The 23755-nt window shown below is 41.8% G+C and overlaps 1 protein-coding gene across 6 annotated transcripts in view; it reads right to left on the minus strand.

Moving 5' to 3' along the window:
* Positions 1-17324: 17324 nt before the first annotated feature.
* LOC124718890 (F-box/LRR-repeat protein 4-like) overlaps positions 17325-23755 on the minus strand; it is a 116079-nt gene continuing 109648 nt past the window's right edge. For all 6 annotated transcript variants that reach the window (XM_047244535.1, XM_047244537.1, XM_047244534.1 and 3 more), the window contains 2 exons: positions 21481-21705; positions 17325-17706 (listed from right to left, as the gene is read on the minus strand). In XM_047244535.1, the coding sequence (XP_047100491.1) occupies positions 17580-17706; positions 21481-21705 (352 nt within the window). In that variant the 3' untranslated portion in view covers positions 17325-17579. The remainder of the gene's footprint in view (positions 17707-21480; positions 21706-23755) is intronic.

Genomic DNA, 23755 nt, shown 5'->3' on the forward strand with positions numbered 1-23755 from the left:
AAATGTTGCCAATGTAAGCATCTAATGAAAGAAGATGGGACCAACAAAGCAGTGTGCAGACGCCACACTCCAAACCCCCAACATTCTGACCGTGGTGTTTCGTGGAAGTCGTGCAAATTTTCCGCTGACCAGAACCTCCTGTGATTCTGTGAATAGACATAGCCACTCAGGCGAAACAAGGCATCATCAGACATAAAGATCAGATCCACGTCCAAGCCAGTCATTGTTATCTCAGCACTCTCAAAACTGGAGGCGCTGAGGAGCAACTGCCGGTTTTAATACATGAACAACAGACACTTGGTAGGGATGCACGTGCAGGTCCATATGGAGCATTCATTCGCACAGTTGACATGATACGGTGGTCTCTTGTTATAGGCATGAGGTTGATTTGGTAGGACAAAGTTACTATACATTACAAGATTTTGTTGGAAAAACTATCCAAAAGTGGCACAAAGTAAGCCCACTTTATGGTACAAAGGTGTTGCAGTGAATGCATAAATATTAATTTTGATGTCTTATTACAAATACGTACTTTATTTATTTTGACATACTGTAATGGCCGATTAGCTGATACGAGGACTATCACGAATCTACCAAATTGTACCCTTCTGAACACATTATCGCATATTTTATAAAAACAATTCACAATTGTAAATACTGTAGTCACACTGACACATTCTGTATTCCAGCAAATCTAATGCTGTTACGACCAAGAGAACACACAACGAAATAAAATAACAATAAGCTGCAAGACAAGTGGTAGCATAGTATTAACACTCATTGTATGTGGAAAGAAGGACGCTACTAACTGAATCTATTACTGATGAATGATGATTGTCATTTTCACATAGAAATTGCACTAAATGTGTAATAAATGTCCACAGATTCGTTTATATGTGCATGAAACTGGACGCTGCATTTCTGTAAGACGGGTTGTGTCTGACAGCTGTTTACCACCGCTCGTCAGCGGCTGCTCCACAGAGGTGAGTCCCTTCTCGGAGGCATGCAGTGCCCCAGAGAATGCCGAAGCTTGTGGAAAGTGAAAGGATGACATCACGAGGGCAGTAGTAGAATTCATTACATCACTAGCCTGTGAAGTGGAAAGACTGTTACTGTTTATCAGAGAAATATATTACGAGACGTATTTGCTGCCATCTTATTCAGTTCAAATATAATGTTTTGTGAAGAAGCTATGTTTCTTGTTTCATCAGTTCAAAAGATACACTCCTGGAAATTGAAATAAGAACACCGTGAATTCATTGTCCCAGGAAGGGTAAACTTTATTGACACATTCCTGGGGTCAGATACATCACATGATCACACTGAAAGAACCACAGGCACATAGACACAGGCAACAGAGCATGCACAATGTCGGCACTAGCACAGTGTATATCCACCTTTCGCAGCAATGCAGGCTGCTATTCTCCCATGGAGACGATCGTAGAGATGCTGGATGTAGTCCTGTGGAACGGCTTGCCATGCCATTTCCACCTGGCGCCTCAGTTGGACCAGCGTTCGTGCTGGACGTGCAGACCGCGTGAGACGACGCTTCATCCAGTCCCAAACATGCTCAATGGGGGACAGATCCGGAGATCTTGCTGGCCAGGGTAGTTGACTTACACCTTCTAGAGCACGTTGGGTGGCACGGGATACATGCGGACGTGCATTGTCCTGTTGGAACAGCAAGTTCCCTTGCCGGTCTAGGAATGGTAGAACGATGGGTTCGATGACGGTTTGGATGTACCGTGCACTATTCAGTGTCCCCTCGACGATCACCAGTGGTGTACGGCCAGTGTAGGAGATCGCTCCCCACACCATGATGCCGGGTGTTGGCCCTGTGTGCCTCGGTCGTATGCAGTCCTGATTGTGGCGCTCACCTGCACGGCGCCAAACACGCATACGACCATCATTGGCACCAAGGCAGAAGCGACTCTCATCGCTGAAGACGACACGTCTCCATTCGTCCCTCCATTCACGCCTGTCGCGACACCACTGGAGGCGGGCTGCATGATGTTGGGGCGTGAGCGGAAGACGGCCTAACGGTGTGCGGGACCGTAGCCCAGCTTCATGGAGACGGTTGCGAATGGTCCTCGCCGATACCCCAGGAGCAACAGTGTCCCTAATTTGCTGGGAAGTGGCGGTGCGGTCCCCTACGGCACTGCGTAGGATCCTACGGTCTTGGCGTGCATCCGTGCGTCGCTGCGGTCCGGTCCCAGGTCGACGGGCACGTGCACCTTCCGCCGACCACTGGCGACAACATCGATGTACTGTGGAGACCTCACGCCCCACGTGTTGAGCAATTCGGCGGTACGTCCATTCGGCCTCCCGCATGCCCACTATACGCCCTCGCTCAAAGTCCGTCAACTGCACATACGGTTCACGTCCACGCTGTCGCGGCATGCTACCAGTGTTAAAGACTGCGATGGAGCTCCGTATGCCACGGCAAACTGGCTGACACTGACGGCGGCAGTGCACAAATGCTACGCAGCTAGCGCCATTCGACGGCCAACACCGCGGTTCCTGGTGTGTCCGCTGTGCCGTGCGTGTGATCATTGCTTGTACAGCCCTCTCGCAGTGTCCGGAGCAAGTATGGTGGGTCTGACACACCGGTGTCAATGTGTTCTTTTTTCCATTTCCAGGAGTGTAGTTTGGACTTGATGCTGAAAAACTTAAGATTTCAGTCCACAAACCCAAAGCAACAAGAAGACTTATGCAGGGTATGCAAGCAAAGAAAAGCAAATCAGATGATCTTACTATGGTTCCTGTACTCTTTCATTTGTCATTTTTAATCTAATTACAATTAGCTGAGGCAGAACGCCGGTAAGGGTTTAATGTTATGTTTACATTGAGGTCATTGGAGTTGGAGCACAAACTCGACAGGTTTCAAGGAAATCAGCTATGCCCTGCCTGGGAACTCTGAACTGTGCAAGTTGGAAGTAGCACTGCGACATGTTCTCAGTCTCACCACTCACCTGCCTTTAATTTATGTTAATCCCTTACATCTCAGCATTTATTCACAGTAACTACTCCTTCCTTCACTCCATTTTTCACCGTCCCCTGTCCAACCTCTGTTACGTACAATGCACTTAGCTTTTCACTCTTATTAACTCATGCATGATGTTTTATACATATAAAGATGATGTGACTTAACAAACGAAAGCACTGGCACGTCGATAGACACACAAACATACACACAAAATTCAAGCTTTCGCAACAAACTGTTGCCTCAGGAAAGAGGGAAGGACGAAAGGATATGGGTTTTAAGGGAGAGGGTAAGGAGTCATTCCAATCCCGGGAGCGGAAAGACTTACCTTAGGGGGAAAAAAGGACAGGTATACACACACATATCCAACCGCACATACACAGACACAAGCAGACATTTGTAAAGGCAAAGAGTTTCGGCAGAGATGTCAATCGAGGCAGAAGTACAGAGGCAAAGATGTTGTTGAATGACAGGTGAGGTATGAGCAGCGGCAACTTGAAATTAGCAGAGGTTGAGGCCTGGCGGATAACGAGAAGAGAGGATATACTGAAGGGCAAGTTCCCATCTCTGGAGATCTGACAGGTTGGTGTTGGTGGGAAGTATCCAGATAACCCGGACGGTGTAACACTGTGCCAAGATGTGCTGGCCATGCACCAAGGCATGGAGTTGTTCTTCACTGTGAGATCAAGATGTCATCAATAAATCTGTACCAAACTTTGGGTTGGCAGGCCTGAGTAACCAAGAAGGCTTCCTCTAAGCGACCCATGAATAGGTTGGCGTACGAGGTTCAAAATGGTTCAAATGGCTCTGAGCACTATGGGACTCAACTGCTGAGGTCATTAGTCCCCTAGAACTTAGAACTAGTTAAACCTAACTAACCTAAGGACATCACAAACATCCATGCCCGAGGCAGGATTCAAACCTGCGGTCTTGCGGTTCCAGACTGCAGCGCCTTTAACCGCATGGCCACTTCGGCCGGCTGGCGTACGAGGGGGCCATCCTGGTACCCATGGTTGTTCCCTTTAATTGTTGGTATGTCTGGCCTTCAAAAGTGAAGAAGTTGTGGGTCAGGATGAAGCTGGCTAAGGTAATGAGGAAAGAGGTTTTAGGTAGGGTGGCAGGTGATCGGCGTGAAAGGAAGTGCTCCATCGCAGCGAGGCCCTGGACGTGCGGAATATTTGTGTATAAGGAAGTGGCATCAATGGTTACAAGGATGGTTTCCGGGGGTAACAGACTGGGTAAGGATTCCAGGTGTTCGAGAAAGTGGTTGGTGTCTTTGATGAAGGATGGGAGACTGCATGTAATGGGTTGAAGGTGTTGATCTACATAGGCCGAGATGCGTTCTGTGGGGGCTTGGTAACCAGCTACAATGGGACGGCCGGGATGATTGGCTTTGTGAATTTTAGGAAGAAGGTAGGGGTGCGGGGTGTTGGTGGGGTCAGGAGGTTGATGGAGTCAGGTGAAAGTTTTTGTAGGGGGCCTAAGGTTCTGAGGATTCCTTGAAGCTCTGCCTGGACATCAGGAATGGGATTACCTTGGCAAACTTTGTATGTAGTGTTGTCTGAAAGCTGACGCAGTCCCTCAGCCACATACTCCTGATGATCAAGTACCACGGTCGTGGAACCCTTGTCCGCCGGAAGAATGACGATGGATCGATCAGCCTTCAGATCACAGATAGCCTGGGCTTCAGCAGTGGTGATGTTGGGAGTAGGATTAAGGTTTTTTAAGAAGGATTGAGAGGCAAGGCTGGAAGTCAGAAATTCCCGGAAAGTTTGGAGAGGGTGATTTCGAGGAAGAGGAGGTGGGTCCCACTGTGACGGAGGACGGGACTGTTCCAGGCAGGGTTCAATTTGGATAGTGTCTTGGGGAGTTGGATCATTAGGAGTAGGATTAGGATCATTTTTCTTCATGGCAAAGTGATATTTCCAGCAGCGAGTACGGGTGTAGGACAGTAAATCTTTGACAAGGGCTGTTTGGTTGAATCTGGGAGTGGGGCTGAAGGTGAGGCCTTTGGATAGGACAGAGGTTTCGGATTGGGAGAGAGGTTTGGAGCAAAGGTTAACTACTGAATTAGGGTGTTGATTGGAATTTTGAGGTTTTGGGGGGAGTGAAGCTGGAAGTGGGAGATTGAGTAGATGGGAGAGACTGGGTCTGTGTGCAATGAGAGGAGGTTGAGGTTTGCTGGAAAGGTTGTGGAGGGTGAGTGAGTTGCCTTTCCGGAGGTGGGAAACCAGGAGATTGGATAGTTTTTTGAGGTGGAGGGTGGCATGCTGTTCTAATTTGCAGTTGGCCTGTAGGAGGATGCTCTGAACAGCTGGTGTGGATGTGGGAGAGGAAAGATTGAGGACTTTTATTAAGGATAGGAGTTGACGGGTGTGTTCATTGGCTGAGTTGATGTGTAGGTGGAGGATTAGGGGGGTGAGGGCAATGGATTGTTCAGTTTGGAACTGGTATAGGGACTGATGGAAAGAAGGGTTACAGTCACAGATGGGAACTTTAAGTGTGAGGCCTTTGGGGATAATGCCAAATGTCAGACAGGCCTGGGAAAATAAAATATGGGAGTGTAATCTGGCTAGGGCGAAGGCATGTTTGTGGAGGGAATGTAAATAAAACTTAATGGGGTCGTGGGGATGTTGTGAGGGTGACATGGTATTAGAAGGTGGAAAGTGTAACATGAGGCTGAAATGAATATAAAAACATATGGGGAGAGATAAAGGTGAACTAGAAAGCAACTGGAGATCTGGTGTGAAAAAAGGCGAAAAAGTGTTGGTTATAGCTGGGCTATGGTGAACTTGGGTTGGTAGACAACGATGTGCACAAAGGTTAGGTGGTTGTGTTGCCGCCAAAACACGTTAAAGGGTGGAGCAATTCGGGAAAATTTCGAAAATTAAAGGGAACAGCCATGGGTACCAGGATGGCCCCCTCGTACGCCAACCTATTCATGGGTCGCTTAGAGGAAGCCGCCTTGGTTACCCAGGCCTGCCAACCCAAAGTTTGGTACAGATTTATTGATGACATCTTCATGATCTGGACTCACAGTGAAGAAGAACTCCAGAATTTCCTCTCCAACCTCAACTCCTTTGGTTCCATCAGATTCACCTGGTCCTACTCCAAATCCCATGCCACTTTCCTTGACACTGACCTCCGTGTGTCCAATGGCCAGCTTCACACGTCCGTCCACATCAAACCCACCAACAAGCAACAGTACCTCCATTATGACAGCTGCCACCCATTCCACATCAAATGGTCCCTTCCCTACAGCCTGGGTCTTCGTGGCAAACGAATCTGCTCCAGTCCGGAATCCCTGAGCCATTACACCGACAACCTGGCTTTTGCATCCCGCAACTACCCTCCCAACCTGGTACAGAAGCAAATAACCAGAGCCAATTTCCTCAACTCCTCAAACCCAGAACCTCCCACAGAAGAACCCCAAAAGTGCCCCACTTGTGACAGGATACTTTCCGGGACTGGATCAGACTCTGAATGTGGCTCTCCAGCAGGGATACAACTTCCTCAAATCCTGCCCTGAAATGAGATCCATCCTTCATGAAATCCTCCCCACTCCACCAAGAGTGTCTTTCCGCTGTCCACCTAACCTTCGTAACCTCTTAGTTCATCCCTATGAAATCCCCAAACCACCTTCCCTACCCTCTGGCTCCTACCCCTGTAACCGCCCCCGGTGTAAAACCTGTCCCATGCACCCTCCCACTACCACCTACTCCAGTCCTGTAACCCGGAAGGTGTACACGATCAAAGGCAGAGCCACGTGTGAAAGCACCCACGTGATTTACCAACTGACCTGCCTACACTGTGACGCATTCTACATGGGAATGACCAGCAACAAACTGTCCATTCGCATGAATGGACACAGGCAGCCAGTGTTTGTTGGTAATAAGGATCACCCTGTGGCTAAACATGCCTTGGTGCACGGCCAGCACATCTTGGCACAGTGTTACACAGTCCGGGTTATCTGGATACTTCCCACTAACACCAACCTATCCCAACTCCGGAGATGGGAACTTGCTCTTCAATATATCCTCTCTTCCAGTTATCCACCAGGCCTCAATCTCCGCTAATTTCAAGTTGCCGCCACTCATACCTCACCTGTCATTCAACAACATCTTTGCCTCTGCGCTTCCGCCTCGACTGACATCTCTGCCCAAACTCTTTGTCTTTAAATATGTCTGCTTGTGTCTGTATGTGTGGATGGATATGTGCGTGTGTGCGAGTGTATACCTGTCCTTACTTCCCCCCTAAGGTAAGTCTTTCCGCTCCTGGGATTGGAATGACTCCCTACCCTCTCCCTTAAAACCCACATCCTTTCGTCTTTCCCTGTCCTTCCCTCTTTCCTGATGAGGCAACAGTTTGTTGCGAAAGCTTGAATTTTGTGTGTATGTCGACGTGCCAGTGCTTTCGTTTGTTAAGTCACATCATCTTTTATATATATAAAACTTCATGCATGAGTTAATAAGAGTGAAAAGCTAAGTGCATTGTACGTAACAGAGGTTGGACAGGGGACGGTGAAAAATGGAGTGAAGGAAGGAGTAGTTACTGTGAATAAATGCTGAGATGTAAGGGATTAACATAAATTAAAGGCAGGTGAGTGGTGAGACTGAGAACATGTCGCAGTGCTACTTCCAACTTGCACAGTTCAGAGTTCCCAGGCAGGGCATAGCTGATTTCCTTGAAACCTGTCGAGTTTGTGCTCCAACTCCAATGACCTCAATGTAAACATAACATTAAACCCTTACCGGCGTTCTGCCTCAGCTAATTGTAATTAGATTAAAAATGACAAATGAAAGAGTACAGGAACCATAGTAAGATCATCTGATTTGCTTTTCTTTGCTTGCATACCCTGCATAAGTCTTCTTGTTGCTTTGGGTTTGTGGACTGAAATCTTAAGTTTTTCAGCATCAAGTCCAAACTATCTTTTGAACTGATGAAACAAGAAACATAGCTTCTTCACAAAACATTATATTTGAACTGAATAAGATGGCAGCAAATACGTCTCGTAATATATTTCTCTGATAAACAGTAACAGTCTTTCCACTTCACAGGCTAGTGATGTAATGAATTCTACTACTGCCCTCGTGATGTCATCCTTTCACTTTCCACAAGCTTCGGCATTCTCTGGGGCACTGCATGCCTCCGAGAAGGGACTCACCTCTGTGGAGCAGCCGCTGACGAGCGGTGGTAAACAGCTGTCAGACACAACCCATCTTACAGAAATGCAGCGTCCAGTTTCATGCACATATAAACGAATCTGTGGACATTTATTACACATTTAGTGCAATTTCTATGTGAAAATGACAATCATCATTCATCAGTAATAGATTCAGTTAGTAGCGTCCTTCTTTCCACATACAATGAGTGTTAATACTATGCTACCACTTGTCTTGCAGCTTATTGTTATTTTATTTCGTTGTGTGTTCTCTTGGTCGTAACAGCATTAGATTTGCTGGAATACAGAATGTGTCAGTGTGACTACAGTATTTACAATTGTGAATTGTTTTTATAAAATATGCGATAATGTGTTCAGAAGGGTACAATTTGGTAGATTCGTGATAGTCCTCGTATCAGCTAATCGGCCATTACAGTATGTCAAAATAAATAAAGTACGTATTTGTAATAAGACATCAAAATTAATATTTATGCATTCACTGCAACACCTTTGTACCATAAAGTGGGCTTACTTTGTGCCACTTTTGGATAGTTTTTCCAACAAAATCTTGTAATGTATAGTAACTTTGTCCTACCAAATCAACCTCATGCCTATAACAAGAGACCACCGTATCATGTCAACTGTGCGAATGAATGCTCCATATGGACCTGCACGTGCATCCCTACCAAGTGTCTGTTGTTCATGTATTAAAACCGGCAGTTGCTCCTCAGCGCCTCCAGTTTTGAGAGTGCTGAGATAACAATGACTGGCTTGGACGTGGATCTGATCTTTATGTCTGATGATGCCTTGTTTCGCCTGAGTGGCTATGTCTATTCACAGAATCACAGGAGGTTCTGGTCAGCGGAAAATTTGCACGAAACACCACGGTATGGTCAGAATGTTGGGGGTTTGGAGTGTGGCGTCTGCACACTGCTTTGTTGGTCCCATCTTCTTTCATTAGATGCTTACATTGGCAACATTTTGAAACCATGTGGGCAGCATTAAAGGAGAAGGAAAAGACCTACAGCTACTTGCAACAGGTTGGAGCAAGTCCCTGTACAGCTCTCTTTCTAATTTACTTCATTAAACTCAGATGGCATAATCATGTACAGTATTAAGCACTTTCCTCTCCACAGTTAGGCCTGGAGCGTGTTCTAGTCTCGCCATATCTTCCTTAGTCTTCCCCAGACTTCTCTTTTTGATGTGTTTGCTTGTTTTGGAAGTCTTGTGGCGGCGTACAAAGTAAATGTAGTTAAGCACTAGACTGTTATTATAGTATATAGATTAAGTTTGTACGATTTCCTTGTCTCGTGTTAATGTATACTTCAACTCGTTCCACATGCTTGCTCCAACCATTTTCATCTCTACTGTAAGTCTATTTCATTATTGAACTAGACTGGAGGAAAACTTTCATACCATGACCAACAGTCATTATACAGCTTCATCATTCTGTATTCACTGCACTTACACTCCTTCTATGAGCAGTCACCATGTCAAACTTCTATACCATTATAGATGTGGGTGTACCCTTATTTCTCTTTATAAAAAAAAGAAAGTCGTTCCCTCACTGGATTGACCTGACCAAGGTATAGACCATCTCTTTTAAGGGTCCATCTAACCTTACCTCTCTCATACCTGTATTAAATGGTACAGGTCATTCACATGACTGAGGTAAAGGCCATTCCTCCTACGTATCTGCCTACCCTTTCCCTCTTCTACAACTCACCCATGATTTGGGTATGCCCCATCTGAACATCAGTTACTAGTCCCCTTTTTGTATCTTTTCTCACTAAACTATATGTTTCTCCTACAATTGCTTACTGCAGACACTACATGATTGCTCTCTATCAAAATATCTTAACTCCTCTCTTCTAACTTCCTTTTTTCTCTCTTGTTCATGATACATGTAACATCACTACATACACATATTTCTTACACTTATGTATCTTGCTTCTACATACAGATAAATGTAGCTGATCCTTTACTTTCTTATAATTACTAGATTTAGCCAATACAAAAGATTTTATTCCAGATATTTCTTTGCTTCTTATTTGGCCACACATGTTAGTACGCCATCAGTTTGTTTTGCCTTCCATCTCCTACCTAGACTCTTCTCCCCTACAATGTGTGGCAAGACTGACATGTCACTTACTTAACACTGGGGGGGGGGGGGGGGAATCCTGTTTGTCTATTGTCATCGTCCTATGTGAAATAGGCGATGGTGCAATCCTACTGTTTAGAGAGACAAGTATGTTAGGATCAAAGAAGAAAAGAAGACAGTACCATATAGATGGATTCCCTTACCACCCCGACCCCAGGAACCTCATCTGTTAGGTACTTCACCAAGGCACAGGAGAGAGAAATTGTTAGGCATTCCCTACAGCATGGACTTGCCACAGCTTCTCCATCTCAGACAACAAAAATCTGATCCTAACAAACATCTATGAAATGCAATGGAATAGGCAAGTATTTTCACGTAAGTCATCATCAACAATCATTATAATTTCTGTGATTGGTCTATTAGTCGATCTATGATTGATAGTGATGATATGATTAACCTTCCATAAAAATAATTCAATATGAATCAAGCAGTTCTATTATTTCTTCTTTATGTTTAAAAACATACAAAACAAAGAGCCTCTTATTCTAAATTCCAGAATATTTAGCTTACTAATCTTCAGATAGCTCATCCAAAGATCTTGTGATTTAAAGCATATGTCATAGTGCTAGAACTTCCTCCACTTTCTATTGATATCATCACATGATAAATAAGAGTTAAAAACATTCTTATTCTTGGCTTTTCGTGTACTACATATACACTGTATCTGTATAGAATTTTCCTAGAAATGTTGATTAATAGTTAAGTTTAATAACTACACTTGTGGCTGTCTTCATAAATGTGCCGAAGCAGTTACTATTGAATAAACACGAGATGTGGCTGGTGGCCAGCAAATTTGCAAAGGGTGTGAACTCTCCTGGGGCCTAAAATCTTTTAATCATATCTATATTGTATAATCTTTCATCTTGCTTTGTATCAGAGTCTATTGGATATACTGCTTTTGGATGTTAAAGTTCAGAATATATAAGTGGCCCCCTGCAGACTAAAAAAAATTTGCTCCTTTTCTTCCTTAAATTCGAGCTATGATGAAAATCACATACTAATCTTCCCATTACTCCTGCATCACCTATCAAAACTCGAGGCAAAACCTATGTTTTGCTATCTTCCCAGGTTTTTGGTAAAGATGTAGAAAATAGGTGGGGTGGACTTCTCCATCAGGTTTGAATTTTGGAAATTGCTTTGATAAATTAATATTACTTCCAAACTGTAACTGCTGTAATAAACTGCTCCATAACCCAATGTTATTTATGCTTGCCTTCTTAAGGATTTCCTGCTTAGTACTCTCAGTAGCCTCCCATAGACTCATTCATTCTTTTTTTGTGTTCTTCAGCACCTTTCTTGAAAAGAGCATTAGTAGTATGATTGTATTTTCTCTCGTATAGTAGAATTTACAAATTCATTTAATCACTCCTCCAAATTAGTTTTAGTTGTGTTCATAATTTCTCTAAATTCTTTGCATTGTTCTAAAACAAATACACGCTTATTTACTGACCTATTTTGCTATCTAATTCTTTGAATTGTACTTTTACTTCCTTGTGAACTGGGCCAAAGTGTTTGCAATGTTAGAAGCTACATTAACTATTTCCTGTTTAACGTGTTCTTTTACCTCTAATTTTAACTCCTCTTTCATATTTTCTACCTTGACAGACAGTTCATTAATTTTTTGGACCACTTTGTCAGATAGTTGCTTAATATTACAATTAATTTTGTCAGACTTTTTCGTAATAAACCTTTAAGCCATTCTGGAGTCTCTGCGGCCATTTTTCTAGTAATGACAGGCATATAATGGAAATATTCTCTATTATGTACCCTCTATTATTCTAATAAATTGTTATTGCACATTTTTCTTAAACGCGGTAAAACTGAAACACTGTCACTGTCACTGTCAAAAAGGTTTTCTGTATTTTCTGAACAGCTCACCTTTTCCGATGAACTGCACTCTACATCGTATAGCCACTGCAACCACCTGTACCAAAATGATTTGTACTGCCTGGCACAGCCGATATCTCAAACAAAGTGATAGAGGGACTGCACTGTGTCGTACAGCAGAACCCCTGCAGGGTTGCTCAGATACTACTGCATCCCTAGCGATGTTACGGTTCGAAATCTTCTTCTCCGAACCCGCCAAGCAAGTCTTCTCCTTCAAACCGCCAGAGAAATTACTCCGTCATTGTTAAAACATTCTTTTATTCATGTGAAATTGTTTACTTGACACATAAATAACTAAAATTCCTGTAATACTTATACCACTTTTATACGAGTATGGTATGTATTCAGATTTTGAGAATTGTTCTGATATTGCCTTTCGTTTTTTTTTTTTTCTTAATGAATCGTTGTTTCAATGCTCCGTGTCCCGTACTCTGGGAGCCAAATGAAGTGTTTTTCTTGTCAGTTTAGGGTTTTATGTAGCTGCTGGCATACCTAGCAATTTTCTTGTATTACACACTCATTTAATGTCTGCACATACCAAAATGAGCACCTGTGCACAGCATATGTTATACTTAATATTATTCTGTCACTATCACCTTCCCTTGTCCTACACAAATAAGTGTGAAATGTCATCTGTATACACAGCATGTAACACTTCAAAGTCCAATGAGACAGTTCCCTTTAGCAAGTTCTTCATAATGGTGATAGAGGTGACCAGTGAAAGTGAAGTAGTTGAACTTTAGAATGATTCTCAAAAGTATTATAAATTCTTTTATTTAATTTGAATTGAATTTCTTGTATTTAATGAAATTGTTTTCAATATTTCTTATACTTTACATAAATGTGAAGACAATATTTAAATTATAATTTTGTAGGCTTCTAAAAGTGACAAATTAATATGTCAAAACTGGTAAAGTGGGATAATATTCTTAAGTATAAATTTCTATTCTGAATTCATTTATATGATTGAAGCCTGCTGCTTGTTGAGAGCTCATCTCACAACCTGGTGCACGATGAAGTGGTAAGGATTGCTGACAGAGAGAGAGACTGACAAGTGTAAGTGCCGAACCTCGATCGATAGAAATGTACGAAAGGCTTATGCAGGCAACCGAGGATTGGTGCAGAGAGACTTTCTCTCTCAACCGCTGGCACCTGATATGACGACATGTCCTTCTCTTGTTTTCTACAATTCATTCGGAACTTTGGCCGTAAAGGCAACCTTGAACTTTTCATTGAAATAGCAGGCTCCAGACATATGGAATCTTTCACAGGGGTGCCATATGCACCCCTAATGACACAATAGATGCTGCAAGGATCTCCACATAGATGTATATGTCCCATCCTGTTAAGGGTATGGTTTTCAGTGTAATATTGAACTTCCTAATTTCACTTTTTTTTTTAACGTAATGTGCATAAAATCCACTGAATTTTGGATAATGTACCTTTTTTTCTTTTGTATTATGGAGCCCTTTGTTGGAAAATTAGGAAGTTACAAGTATTACCACACTTTAGAAAGTTTAAATAATGTTTTACTTACACTCGCAAAAAAATGTAAATAGATAGAATCCGGAATGTAAAGAGAAATTGGGTGGAATGATAAGACACTAAAGACATAGAGAGACCGAAGCAATGAGTGAGGGTACTGGCAGGAGCTGCTGCGCTGAAGAGTTCAGAAGCAGCCAGGTGAAGGAGTTCTGCCTGGAAGTCGACACCCTGCTTGTGCTTCTTCAAATCCACTCCTACTGATGGTATGTGGTACTGGCAGAAGGCTTAAATGTAACTGTGTTTACATGATTAAGACATGTAGCTTGCTGAAAACATTTTAATTCTGTACAAGATGACATAGGAGAGGGGAAGTTAGTTGAGTGGAATTGACAGTGTCTTCAAAAGAGATCGTAATGTGGACATCAGTTAAAGGAAAAGAAGGTAGAGGAGTGTAATCAAATTTAATTAGGTGCCAGAACTGCAGTTGATGCCTCAGAACGTGTCCCTCGCAACTGATCCCTTCTTTTAGTCAGATGTACCACAACTTTCTCTTCTCCTCCCCCCCCCCCCCCCCCCCCAATTCTATTCAGTACCTCCTCATTAGTTACATGATCTACCCATCTAATCTTCAGAATTCTTCTGTAGCACCACATTTCAAAAGGTTCCATTATCTTCTTGTCCAAACTGGTTATTGTCCACGTTTCTCTTCCATACATGGCTACACTCCATACAAATACTTTTAGAAGAGACTTCCTGACACTTAAATCTATAATCAATGTTAACAAATTGCTCTTCCTCAGAAATACTTTTCTTGCCATTATCAAGCTATACTTTATATTCTCCCTACTTCGACCATCGTCAGTTATTTTGCTTCCCAAATGGCAAAACTCATTTACTACATAGTGCATAATTTCCTAGCCTAGTTCCCTCACCATCACCTGATTTAATCCCACTACATTCCATTACCCTTGTTTTGCTTCCTCCTTTCAAGATACTGTCCAACTGCTCCTCCAAGTCCTTTGCCATCACTTACAGGATTACAATGTCATTGGCAAATCTCAATGTTGTTATTTCTTCTCCCTGGATTTCTTTTGTTTCCTTTACTGATTGCTCAATATACGGATTGAATAACATCGAGGATAGGCAACAACCCTGTCTCACTCCCTTCCATTTCATGCCCCCTCGACTCTTGTAACTGCCGTCTAGTTTCTGTACAAATTGTAAAGAGAGTATTCCAGTCAACAATGTCAAAAGCTTTCCTTTCCCTAAATCTACAAATGCTAGAAACGTAGGTGCCTCACGTGTTCCAACATTCTTCTACGGAATCCAAAATGATCTTCCTTGAGGCCGGCTTCTACCAGTTTTTCTATTCGTCTGTAAAGCATTCATGTCAGTATTTTGGAGCCATGACTTATTAAACTGATAGTTCGGTAATTTTCACATCTGTCAACACCTGCTTTCTTTCGGATTGGAATTATTATATTCTTCTTGAAGTCTGAGGGTATTTCGCCTGTCTCATACATCTTGCTCACCAGATGCTAGAGTTTTGTCAGGACTGGCTCTCCCAAGGCTGTCAGTAGTTCTAATGGAATGTTGTCTACTCCGGGGGCCTTGTTTCGGCTCAGGTCTTTCAGTGCTCTGTCAAACTCTTCATGCAGTATCATATCTCCCCTTTCATCTTTATCTACATCCTCTTTCATTTCCATAATATTGTCCTCAAGTACATCACCCTTGTATAGACTCTCTATATACTCCTTCCATCTTTCTGCTTTCCCTTCTTTGCTTAGAACTGGGTTTCCATCTGAGCTCTTTATATTCATACAAGTGGTTCTCTTTTCTCCAAAGGTCTCTTTAATTTTCCTGTAGGCAGTATCTATCTTACCCCTAGTGAGATAGGCCTCTACATCCTTACATTTGTTCTCAAGCCATCCCTGCTTAGCCATTTTGCACTTCCTGTCGATCTCATTTTTGAGACGTTTGTATTCCTTTTTGCCTGCTTCACTTACTGCATTTTTATATTTTCTCCTTTCATCAATTAAATTCAATATTTCTTCTGTTACCCAAGGATTTCTACTAGCCCTTATCTTTTTACCTACTTGATCCTCTACTGCCTTCACTATTTCATCCCTCAAAGCTACCCATTCTTCTTCTACTGTATTTCTTTCCCCCATCCTTGTCAATCATTCTGTAATGCTCTCTCTGAAACTCTTTACTACCTCTGGTTCTTTCAGTTTATCCAGGTCCCATCTTCTTAAATTCCTGCCTTTTTGCAGTTCTTTCAGTTTTAATCTGCAGTTCATAACCAGTAAACAGTGGTCAGACCACATCTGCCCCTGAAAATGTCTTACAATTTAAAATCTGGTTCCTGAATATCTGTCTAACCATCAATATGAAACCTCCCGGTGCCTCCAGACCTTTTCCACATAAACAACATTCTTTAACCAAATGTTAACCATAGTTAAGTTGTGCTCTGTGCAAAATTCTACTAGTCGCATTCCTCACTCTCATTCCATATTCACCTACTTCTCTTCCTTTTAATACTATCAAATTCCAGTCCCCCGTGACTATTAAATTTTCAGCTCCCTTAAATATCTGATTAATTTCTGTTATTTCGTCATACATTTCCTCAATCTTCCCCTCATATGCAGAGCTAGTTGGCACGTAAACTTGTATTACTGTGGTGGGTGTGGGCTTTGTGTCTATCTTGGCTACAATAACGCATTCACTATGCTGTTCATAGTAGCTTATCCGTGTTCCTATTTTTTTTTTTACTCATTATTAAACCTACCCATGCATTACCCCATTTTGATTTTATATTTATACCCCTGCATTCACCTGAGCAGAAGTCCTGTTCCTCCTGCCACCGAACTTCACTAATTCCCACTATATCTAACTTTAACGTAGCCATTTACCTTTTTAAATTTTCTAACTTACCTTCCCAATTAAGGGATCTGACATTCCACACTTTGATCTGTAGAATGCCAGTTTTGTTTCTCCTGACAACAATGTCCTCCTGAGTAGTCCCCACCCAGAGATCCAAATGGGGGACTATTTTACCTCTGGAATATTTTACCCAAGAGGACGCCATGATCATTTAGCCATACAGTACAGCTGCATTCCCTCGGGAAAAATTATGGCTGTAGTTTCCCCTTGCTTTCAGCCGTTCGCAGTACCCGCACAGCAAGGCCGTTTTGGTTCATGTTACAGGGCCAGATCAGTCAGTAATCCAGATTGTTGCCCCTTTTCAGGAACCACATGTTTGTCTGACCCCTTCATTGTAGTTGAACCTACAGTAAAGCTATCTGTATTGCTCAGGCACACAAGCCCTCAGTCACAATATTACAAAGTGATGCATTGTGATTGTAAGTTTACAAAATTAATACAAATAAAAAATAAATAAATAACTTGTTGTTTCCACTGGTTGAAACATGGTTTAGAATGTATGAGTAAACATGTTTATGTTCGTATATACGTTCTGCATGCTCCAGCACATTTTATAATCACGTAAAGAATTTCGAATGTAAAGATGCTGCATTTCTACAAATACACAGATGCTTATTACACTATCAGTTAGACAGGATATCATTTACAGAACAAATATTTGTGAATGTCAAATATGGATTTGTTATCACAATAAAATTTTAAAATTACTGGATTAGACACAGTTGTTTTTAGTAATTTTGAAGCTTTCTTCACTGTTGTCACACTGACCATTGTTTACCATTTTCTTATTTAGGACAGCCAATGCCCTACTGAAGCAGAGAACAGTAAAGATATGGAGGCACTGGCCGAATTCTGAAGTTGAGACCTGTGGAATACAAATGCAGCTTCCTGCTCTGTGCTGGTCCCACAGCTGCCCAGCTCCAGGTACTGAGTGTGTGTGGACACTGATAATGGTGTGACTAGTCATCATCCTCTTGATCTGTGAAAAGTGCGCCAAGGCTGCCGTCCACCCTCAGGTCTGGCATCTGGGCAGTAATTCTGTCCAGGACGTCTTGGTCTCCATCACAGTAACCAATTTCCAGCTCTCTGTACAACAGCACAAGTGGATGACAGGTATCACAAGGTGTTAAGTTAAATTTTTGTTCTATGTATAATCCCCTCAGCCTCCCACCTACACAGACAGACACAGAGAGAGAGAGAGAGAGAGAGAGAGAGAGAGAGGCAGGCAGGCTTATACTTGTTCGTACGAAAATTTGATTTGCAGTGTGGACAATATGAGGCAGGAAACTTATGTACTATTCAGGAGTGCATTGTCCTGAATAAAACATGAGAACTATCAGAAATGAAACTTCCATTATAACATAAATAAAATAATGGAACAGTTACAGCACATTTATTAGAATCATCCGAAAACTTGTAAGGGGGTCTGCAGTCACTTACCTAACAATGAACACATTTTTGCCTCACACAGGTTGACGGTAGGCAAAATCAATTGATAAGTGCCATGGCGCTAATGAATGAAGAGACAGTAAGTCAAGTCTGGGAAGAGTTCAAGTTTGATGCCAGTAGAGTGCAGGTGGAGACGTGAGCTGAGTGAATCCCCACCGCTGTTACATTACTGATCTGTAACACGTGATATTCCCCACAAGTATTTTTATTAAGGTCTTCTCAGTGTGCAATATATTTCCGTTCACGTTAACCGTGCCAGCCACATTTTGGGTTGCAGTGAGGAATAGTGTGTGGTAACTTGTTACAGCATGCGACGTAATTCCAAGAATTCTGACCCGTGACGAGGTTAAGCGTAACTAACAGTGTGAGACAAAAGTAGTGTCTGCCTCGTATTGTGTCTAAACAGAATTTGTAAGTCAAACAATGTGAAATATTTTGGCACTGGTTATTGCAAACACTTTATCACTGTGTGAACATTGCCGAGTAGTCACACCCTGATTAGAAACGACTCCTGAAGCAGCTAAATCTGATTAGCATTTACCTGCCACATCAAAATTAAAGCTAGGCTATTATTTTTTGGTTAATAACAACCAACGCTATCATAATTGGGAATGTTTCCTGGCTTGTTGTGAAAAAATGATCTCAACCTTTGGTGAAGAATAGACTGCAGAAGACAATATTTCATTTAGGTGCCTTATTTCCTCTTGGCTTGTTAAATGGAAAGTATACAGAACTGGCACCTTACTACATTTGCAACCCGAGAAGAAGAAGAAGAAGGCCTGACTGACATGTAACTGTTCATTAGTGAGGTTGCAGTGCTGCTTTTAATATTGTTAGAACACAAGGAAGCTACGAGACTAAATTTCCATTGTAGCGAAATCGAATACATTCCAAATGTTGCTACATAACTGTAAATGAGGCATTCGAAGTAAATATTAATTTAGTGTGGAAATAATGTGATAAATTCCCAGTGTTGCACGCATGTAACAAGGGCATTATAGGTTTAATTCAATTTTGTAATAATAATAATAATAATAATAGTTATGACAGAGCACAGGACCCAAACTTGAAACCTGCCATTTTGGAAAAGAAATTGGCAAACCTCTTGAAGTATTCTGTGAACACCCTGGCGTTCACGAACCACGGGTTGAGACAAATAGGAAACATGTGTTAAATAGCATGTACATGGGGAGACACTCTCATATATAAATAATATGAAGTGTGGGGATGTTTCGTATGATGAGAATAATGATGTGAAGAGAAGTTATGGGGAATAGAGGCATGTTTGTGTATTGCTTAAGGTAATTAAGGAGGATTAATAGAAGTGGAAGGACCATAGTTGATATCATTCACTGTTCGAGTTTTAGAGAGATATATGTAGTGGAGTTTTTATGAGAGTGAAGAGTTATACGACATATTTTAGGAGCTAATGGTTGAAAACTATCATTTTTTTTTTTTTTTTTTTCACACACATTATCCTGTTTGTACATATTTAAATTGTAATGACGGTAATAAATAGAAGATTACTCATCAAAAGAAAAGGATGATGATTCTGAGACATAACTAGCTATACAGTGGTAATTAACATTTTTGTATTGAGTTTAAAAAAATGCTTGCAGTATGTAAGAAAAAATGCAAGAGATTAAAACAAAATTTGACATTCAATGTGTAATTTTGATTTATAGAGGCATGTAATTCTTTTCAATCAATTCCTTGCGGACTTTAAATTTATAATTAATCAAGAAAACAGGCATATGGAGAGAGAGAAAAAAAAAAGTGGAACAAAAGTAGCATAGACGGGTCTCGAACCCGGGTCGTCTGGACAGGAGTCTCGCTTGCCACTCAGCTACTCGCTCACTTGACACACTAATGAAACTTTTCTGTATATAAAGAGCTGCCCAAACTTTAACAGGCAATATTTCAAAAATGACGCCACATTGGCACTTACAGTTTCAGGGTGTGATAGGTGCCCACCCGCACTATAAGCAGGCGAAGTGGGAGCTCATAACACAATGCACCTCCCAGAAGGTCCCCTCGTGAGTGAATCCCCACCACCAATTCGTGACATCTGATATTCCTGGCTTTACATATGTTTTTTCAGTGCCGTAGATTCATGTTCACATCAACCAGGCTGGGCACATTTTGGGAATTCTGACTTGTGGTGAGATTAATTGTAACTAGAAGCGTGAGACAACAGTGGTGTGCCTCATATTGTGTCTAAACAGAATATGTATGTCAAACAATGCAAAATATTTTATCATTGGTTATTGCAAACCCTTTATCATTGCGTGAACATTGTTGTAGCAGCCACATCCTGATTAAAAATGACTGCTAAAGCAGCTAAATCCAATTAGCATACATCTATTAGGCCACGGCCACATCTAAATTGGAGCTAGGCTGTTATTTTGGTTAATAACAATTGACATCATATTAATTGAGAGTGTTTCAAACTGCACGTTACTTCTCTACACAATCACCATCCCGATTTATGTATTTATCACACCTCTTTAATGAGTTGACAAATTCCATCAGTATTAAATTCTGCTATCTAAGATTGCAACTAGGTGAAGTTCTTCATAGTAGCCGAGTCTCTTTCTCATCTGTACAAAAAGATGGAAACTGGTACGAGCCCAGTCTAGGCTGTAGGGCACGCATTCAAAAATGTCCCATTCGAACTGACACGACAAATCTCGTGTTTGGCAGACAGAATGGTGCTGAGGACTGTCATCCACAAATGGAATCCCAGTAGTCGAGACACCACATTGCTCTACATTATCTTAAAACCTTACACTATACTCAAGAATTAACTGTCCTCTACATAGCATAAAACCAACAAACAGGAGTACATTAAGGTCCAAAAAGATGGTATCCTAAACCTCTCTAGTCAACAGTTCAGAGTGATTTTTTATGGTTTGTTAGGGTAGGTAGTATGACCACACACTACTGTCTGCTATTTAGTTTGCACATTAACATCAGAAAGATCTCGTCACTGGTCACAATTCCACTCAGAAGGGCTTCTCCTTGAGAAACATTCAATGTTGACTTTTTGTCATTCTCAGAAAGAATCTTTGGAGCCAACGACTAGCAATCCCTATACGCTTCACATTTGGTCAGTATAAGGAGCAAACTTTGTCACGAATGTCAACAGGTTTTTGCCACTAATAATGTATTACAGAGTGGGTTTCACACTTGGCGAAATTATCAGTTCTGTCACTCACACTGAATGACACGCAGTGGCATAATGTCCGAGTCTGCGGAGCAACTGTTGCGTTTCACCCAATGCTTGAAAGCAGAGGTTACTCTCTGGATAGCCTCCGCTCAATACACATGATTAACATTACATTTGAATCTCTCTCACACAGAGACACTCCTGCCACGTAGATTACTACACTACTATGAATCTAGTGTTACCTGAGGTTCACCAGTCTGCCAGGAAACTTGTCAAATGGTATGGCCCAGCAGATACACTCGTGGAGGTAAAGTCGGCGCAGCCCTGACATTTCGAGGATGCAGTCCACACTGGGTTTTAACTTTCCAAATTTAGTGTAGGTGAACTCCAAGGTGTGCAATGTAGTCAGCTTAGCAATGTGTGACATGCTTTTTCCACCAAGGCATGTACAAGAATTAATTTTTAATCTGAAAACAGTAAAAGTGTCTTCTTTTAAGACTGGTAATATTAAATATTTGAGCAGGAATCTTAGTAAAATTTATAAATATATTTGGATAATGTAAACAGCACACTACTGTTAGTGGCTCAAGTCATTCATAAATCGAACAGCATAGTGTTAAAGCAGCAATATTTCACTTATTTACAATCCATCTTCTCTCTCTCTCTCTCTCTCTCTCTCTCTCTCTCTCTCTCTCTCTCTCTCACACACACACACACACACACACACACACACACACACCATAAAAGGGATGTAACAATATTATGAAAAGGATAGTCATGGCCATCACATTTGCAGTGATGAGTGGTCACTCTCGAAGACACACACACACACACACACACACACACACACACCATAAAAGGGATGTAACAATATTATGAAAAGGATAGTCATGGCCATCACATCTGCAGTGATGAGTGGTCACTCTCTAAATATGCCGAGGGTCTCACTGAGACCGTAATTATCCTCCCAACCTTGTACAAAAACAAATCTCCTGTGTCTTTAACATTTCAGTTACCCACCATCTCTTTAAGTCTCACTGTCCGGCTGCAGTGAAGCATTCCCCTCATAACTCAGTACCACCCAGGACTGGAGCAACTACACTACACATTCTCTGCCAGTGTTTCAGCTACCTCTCATCATGCCCTGAAATAAGAAATGTCCTGCCCATTATGATTCCCACCCTCCCAGAGCGATATTCCGCCATCCATCGAACCTATACAATATACTCGTCCATTCCTGAACAACCTTTGCTCCCAACCCCTTACCTCATGGGTCATATCCCTGTAATAAACCTATATGCAAGACCTGTCCCATACATCCTCCCACCACCCCCTACTCCAATCCGGTCACAAACATTACCTAGCCCATCAAAGGCAGGGCTACCTGTGAAACAGATCATGTGATCTACAAGCTAAGCTGCAACCTCTGTGCTGCATTCTATGTGGGCATGATAACCAACAGGCTGTCAGTCTGCATGAATTGCCACCAACTAACTGCGGTCCTTTTCTTTGGATCGTTCCATGCAAATGGCACATAACATTCGGTTAGTATTCGTTACAGACCGTACGACCAGAAGGCAGGAACACACAATACACTATCTCACTGTAATCAAAGAAAATGGCGAGAAAAACCTTTTTCAGTCTTTGCTCTTCAGTCAGTTTCCATTGGGACAATTGGGCTTCGATTTCCACACCATACCCATACATCCACATTTCATCACCCGCTATAACCTTCATTAGAAGTTCTGGATCATTGCTGACTTCGTTCAGGAATTCCTGAGCGATATCGACACGATATTCAACAATTTTAGAACTAACTTTCCTGCTACAAGGTTCGTGCCCTAAAAATCTGCAAAAATTGCTCGGCACGAGTGAAAGAATATGGCGACATCAGCAACAACCTCTCTCGTGGTGGTTCGATGATTTTCCAAAACGATTTTCTTGACCACTTCCATACTGTCAACAATAACTGATGGGTGGTTGTCATGTTCAATGTCCTCTCGACCCTCTTTGAAATATTTATGCTGTTCGTAAACTCTTATCTTACTCATAGTAGTTTCATCAAAAGCCACACTCATCATTTCGAATGTAGTGCTGCATTTTCTTTCATTTTTGTAGCAAAATTTAATGCAGATTATTTGATCTATCTTTTTCGAAAGTAAAAATTCACCGAGCACTCAAAAATTCGTATAGCCTTTTCACATGTCAACAATAAACAAAATATTCAAAACAGCTGAAACAGCAAACATAAATCAGGAACACGTGTGCCATGCCAACAATTTTTTTTTAAGAAATTTCTGTTACTTTTTGACTACCCATAGTATATTGCACAAGTACAAAGAAAGAAAGAATGAAAGAAAAAAGGAATCATCCTATTAAATGTTACCAATAATATCAAGTGGAAATATGGAGTGCTGCAGTCCCACAGTGTCTATATGCGAGCCACCACTGCTAGTACATCCATTGAAGAGAGAATTTCTCATTTTTCATTATTACCAATCCAAATTATGGCTGTTC

Source organism: Schistocerca piceifrons, chromosome 10 (genome assembly GCF_021461385.2).
Source record: "Schistocerca piceifrons isolate TAMUIC-IGC-003096 chromosome 10, iqSchPice1.1, whole genome shotgun sequence".
Lineage (NCBI taxonomy): Eukaryota > Metazoa > Arthropoda > Insecta > Orthoptera > Acrididae > Schistocerca > Schistocerca piceifrons.